The sequence below is a fragment of the Pinus tabuliformis genome, chromosome 8 (assembly GCF_031772625.1).
Source record: "Pinus tabuliformis cultivar Carrire ecotype Pingquan chromosome 8, CPIR1, whole genome shotgun sequence".
Lineage (NCBI taxonomy): Eukaryota > Viridiplantae > Streptophyta > Pinopsida > Pinales > Pinaceae > Pinus > Pinus tabuliformis.
The window spans coordinates 1,447,573,526-1,447,578,850 of NC_142294.1; the positions used below are offsets into that span (position 1 = coordinate 1,447,573,526).

Sequence of the window (5,325 nt, forward strand, 5' to 3'; positions counted from 1 at the left end):
TATGTTTTGAGCAAGATTGTGAATTTTCTTTTAAATGTATTTTGCAATGCATTGATTCAATGTTTAAAATGATGTTGCTTAACTATTCTATGTTTTAACATCTTTTTGTATGTAGGAATTGTCATGACAATTCAATTATCTTTGAGATTGTAATTTCTCATAAGGTAAACCAGCCTAGAACCTTCTTAATTAATTAGTTTAAAACCAATAAAATAAAATAAAATAATTTAAACATATATAAACATAAAAATAAAAATAAAAATAACATAAAGAAATATATAAGTATTAAAAATATAAATATTTATAAAGATGAATATATTAAAAGTATATTACGAGAAGTTATTATTATTATTTTTTTTTTTCTGGGTAAAGGCTACGTCTATATATTAATAAAGGGAAAATATGTACATAGATTACAACAGCTGAGGAGGACTAAGCCATCCTCTGAACAAAAAACCAGACAGCAATGAACCATACTTTCAGACATCTATCCGACATATCCAGATTATCCTGGTGGACGTTCAGGATCCCAAAATGTTTCAGATTGCCTAAGAGACAAAGGAAATTTCTTGACATTGACTTGTTACAGACAATCCTTATGGCTTTGATAACAAAAAACTGAATAGGAGAGACAGAGACAGAGTCTCTAAACATTAACAGAAAAAGAAAGACCTCAAAAAACCTTTGAACCAAATCAGATGGGACGACTGGGCGCTTCAGGCGACGTCCTCTCCACATTGCTGGGCGGGTCAAGCCAGATGACCGAATCCTCCACGTCCTGCTGCTGGTCGTCCGAGTCCGGGTGAACCGAGCCCTGGCCTTCATTTCTATACTGATCACGGTCACGAAGGGGCAGAATTTCTTGGATTGAGACGTCCCTGAGATTGTCTTCCAGATCCGGAGCCGGTGGAGGCGGGATTACTGGGATGGCTGCAGCCAACGGACGAGCCATGCGGTGGACTGTGCCATCCATGTCTCCTAATAAGATTTCACTATCCAGAAGGCCAGCAACAGCGGAAGCAAGAGAAGACCCAGCAGGCTCGATCGGAGGCGCTTCAGTAAGATACACGGAGAGATTTACAATGACATCCGTCTGCAGGTCCCTTCCAGGAATTCGAAGACGGAAGGACTGATATGAGTTCTGCCCAAACAAGAATTCTTCATCCGAGCTGGTGGACGAAGGATAGCTAGCCGCCATTGGAGCTATGGGATGCGGCTCCTCCTCTTCCCTTGCGGCACGCACACCAGACCGCCCACCTCTGCGAGGCACACCCCTCCTCCTCATCACTTTTCCCAGCTGGATCACCTGCAACTTACGTTCTATTTCACAGAGGATCTCTGGCAGCAGAAGGTGCTGCTCTCCGCGCACTGAACCAAACATTCTCTGAGGTTTGCAGGTAAGGGCATGTCGGTTAAATAAACCGGCCCCTTCAGCACTTCGATACGGCATTCCTCCCACCATTACTCTCAAATTTCTTGAAACAATCGCAGACACACTCGGCTTCAATGCCCTCCCTGCAACACTCTGCCTTACCTTAACGCTGCCGTCCTTCACCATTAAATGCGAATCCTTCTTCCTCGGTATCAATATGCTTGGCAATCTCCTCGGCTCTGTCAACATGTGTTGATGTGCGGGGAGGTTTAATGACCCGTACAGTCACCCGCATCCGGGTTACGAGAAGTTATTATTAAAAGCAAGAACATTTTCTTTTAATTTGAATGAAAATAAGTTATGAAAATCAGCCTAGATCTTTCTTAAGCAACCAAATCTCTCTAGGTGCAAAGCATTAGGAAAGGTTTGGAGTTAGAAATATCCCTCTCGGCCCTTATAAATCCGAGGTTAAAATAGATCTGAGCTGGTTTAATTATTAATAATTATAATTATAATCGTTATCTTTAAAATTTTATTTCTATTTTTATCTAATTTGACATACCCAAAATGTTTCAATTAACAATTATACCTATTAATTTTATTTTATTCTTATTTTTGACCAAGTCAAAATGTTTACCTAATGAGACTTGTCTAGGTAGGCCACTACTATGCTAGACTTGTCCAGGTAGGCCACTACTATGCTTAGATGACTATTTTCTCATTGGAATCTGACCATTTTTCTTTACTGATGGAAATGGATTTAGAATCATCAATAAGCCCTCGAGCACCTAAAATTTTGAAACTTGGCCTTGTATTTCCAAAAATTTATGTTGGATTTTGACAAAATTGTGCTGGAAAAACCATTTTTTAAGCTTATTTTCCTAGCGAAATTTGTTTATATTAAGCTTTTTTGAATGTATAAATAGATTTAGCACCATGAAAACCCCTAAACCAATCATATTACATAGGCTATCAATCAGGTTTTAAAATTGACGCCCGTATACACGTTTTCACTGTTTTTAGCCGTAAAATACGATTTATTTCAAAATAAACACGCCAATGGCAACTTGCCAATAATTTTAGAAAGTGTCATAATGACAGGCAGATTGGAAAATGACAAGTTTCAAAAATATATATAGATATATATATATATATATATATATATATATATATATATATATATATATAACAATGACACGTTGCATAAAATATTTAGAATAATCTGACTTGGCCACTAAATTGAATATAAAACTATTACATAAGCAAAGTGGCTACCACTCGAATCAACAATCTAGCCGTCGACATGAAAGGCATGGCGAAGATAAAAGCAGGGGAAGTCTGTCCACACGATTCACATCTCAAACCATGCCCACACGAAGTTACGATTTTACATTGACTACATTCACTGTTTTTATTTATTATATATATGTAGAAACATCTCCTCTTCAAGGACGGGTTTTGATGTAAGGTGTGCCCTAACTATTAATCTGCTATTTATATTATTTTCGGATACATGAGCTTTATGACGGAGGAGGAGGGGTTTCGATGTAAAGGTGCGCCATAGCTATTAATCTGCTATTTATATTATTATCTGATCGATTGAATTCCCGTTTGAATCAGCAGATCCAAGTTCGTGGTCATCCTGTATAAAGATCCCGAATTGGTACGATATGGAAGTTGTTAAGGTAAATCTTCATGTTGGCATTGCCATTTGATGTTCACTATCAAATTTGTTTTCATCATTCTGATTGATTGGTTTGTATCAAGATCTATGGATCCAAACTTCAGTTGCATAGATCGAAGGCTTTAGGGAGTATGGGGTAATCCCGTCATGGTTTTTTTTTGTTTGTGCAGGTTTCAGGTTGCGGGTTGTCTGTTATTTCTAATGTCGCACCTCGCCAAGAAGCAGAGAATGCTCCAAACATAGGGAAAGCCCTAGTTTTTAACACGGTATTGTCCAAACCAGTCGAAGAAACAGCTGAACAAAATCAGCGGTTTCCGAGGGTTTGTATGTTACCGTTAGTCGAAGGAATAGCTGAACCAACTCAGCGGAACACTTTGTTTCAGACGCGTGGTATGTCATGCGGTCAGCCCTGTACGCTGATTATTGACAGTGGAATGACAAATAACTTGGTGGCCAGAGAGATGGTGGAAAAGTTGGCGTTGAAGCGGTTGAAACACCCCACCCCTTACAGAATGTCATACCTGCAAGAAGGCCATGAGTTGCTGGTAGATGAGCAATGCGAAGTGGAGTTTCATATCGACAAATATATGGATAAGGTCATTTGTGATATAATTTCGATGAATGTATGTGACATACTGCTAGGCAGGCCATGGCAGTATGACAGGGATGTGGTACATAACGGAAAGGAAAATTATTACAAGGTTTACAAATATGGGATGAAGCATAAACTTGTGCCCATCAAAGATGAAGACACAGCAGGGCGGAACACTTTGTTTCAGACGCGTGGTATGTCATGCCGTCAGCCCTGGACGGTGATTATTGACAGTGGAACGACAAATAACTTGGTGGCCAGAGAGATGGTGGAAAAGTTGGCGTTGAAGCGGTTGAAACACCCCACCCCTTACAGAATGTCATACCTGCAAGAAGGCCATGAGTTGCTGGTAGATGAGCAATGCGAAGTGGAGTTTCATTTCGACGAATATATGGATAAGGTCATTTGTGATATAATTTCGATGAATGTATGTGACATACTGCTAGGCAGGCCATGGCACTATGACAGGGATGTGGTACATTACGGAAAGGAAAATTATTACAAGGTTTACAAAGATGGGATGAAGCATAAACTTGTGCCCATCAAAGATGAAGACACAGCAGGGACAAGTGCAACAAGATCACAGTTTCTGATACAAGTTGAGAGCCCCAAAGAGAAGGTTACCAAGATCGAACCCACGACCGAAAAAGCCACTGAAGAAGAAGTTCCTGTCTCCAGTCCCGCTGAGGAGGTTCCCGCGGCCGAGAAAACAGTCGATGAACTCCCCGCCACAGTCGAGATATCTGCAGAGGAATCGACTGTAACGCCGCCTGCATCGGAGCCTGAAGCAGAATCGGCCCCGGGGGAATCCGAGCAAGTGGAAAAACCCAAGGAGGAATCTGGCCCGGCCGCCAAAGAAGCCGAGCCAGCTAAGGAAGAGACTGTTAAGCCTGCTGAAGCAGCTCCTGCTGAAGAGGGTAAGGCTGAAGAATAGGTTAATGGGTGTGGAAAGGCGAATAAATATATCTATGGATCATGTGAGGGTGGGTGTTTGTGTAGGAAACTTATATGATTATAGTATTATGGGCGATATTCGGTTTAGTTCATGATGTATTTTGTGGGTTCGATCCAGTTCAGTTCCAGATCTGGTTGGTCATCGCTCATGTATTCATAGTTAAGTTTGTACAACCATTTCAACATATGGGTATCGGGGTTGTGTAACTTTGTATCTTGTGCCGCAGTAATAATTACAATGGGATGTCTATTTCATCAACGGGATTTTCCACAGTTTTTATGAAATAGATGTGAAGACCATGGGAATATTGAACAATAAATATTTTAAGTTTACATGATTATACATTTTATTTTTACTTTTATGAAAGGGTTTTTCCATTTATTTTATGTTCAAGAAATATAAAGGTGTGAGTTGGTTTAATGGTTAAGAATACTTGTTTTTTAGAGTATGTGTGTTTTCTTAAAAGATCACAGGTTCAAAACTGTGGTAGAGTATATATGTTTTTTTAGACTTAGCAAATAATGGAGTTTCATTCACTAATTTAGTGTTTAGCTCTGTAGTAAGCTTAAAATTAAATAATGATAATAATAAAATATATTCCTTTTTCTTTCTCATAATAATAATACCGTCCTAAAGCTTTATCCTGTAGGTACACTTCATTGGGCAGGTCCTCATTAGTGTCCTTTCTCACGCTAGCATTGGTTGATGTCTTTGTATGTTTA

The 5,325-nt window shown here is 39.4% G+C and overlaps 1 protein-coding gene across 1 annotated transcript; it reads left to right on the forward strand.

The window, feature by feature from the left end:
• The first annotated feature begins 2,795 nt into the window (after nt 1-2,795).
• Nucleotides 2,796-4,984, forward strand: LOC149241168 (uncharacterized). Its single transcript, XM_089373901.1, has 3 exons — nt 2,796-2,925; nt 2,996-3,057; nt 3,227-4,984. The coding sequence occupies exons 1-3, from the start codon at nt 2,886-2,888 to the stop codon at nt 4,580-4,582; spliced, it is 1,458 nt and encodes a 485-aa protein (XP_089230027.1). The 5' UTR covers nt 2,796-2,885; the 3' UTR covers nt 4,583-4,984.
• The last annotated feature ends 341 nt before the right edge of the window (nt 4,985-5,325 follow it).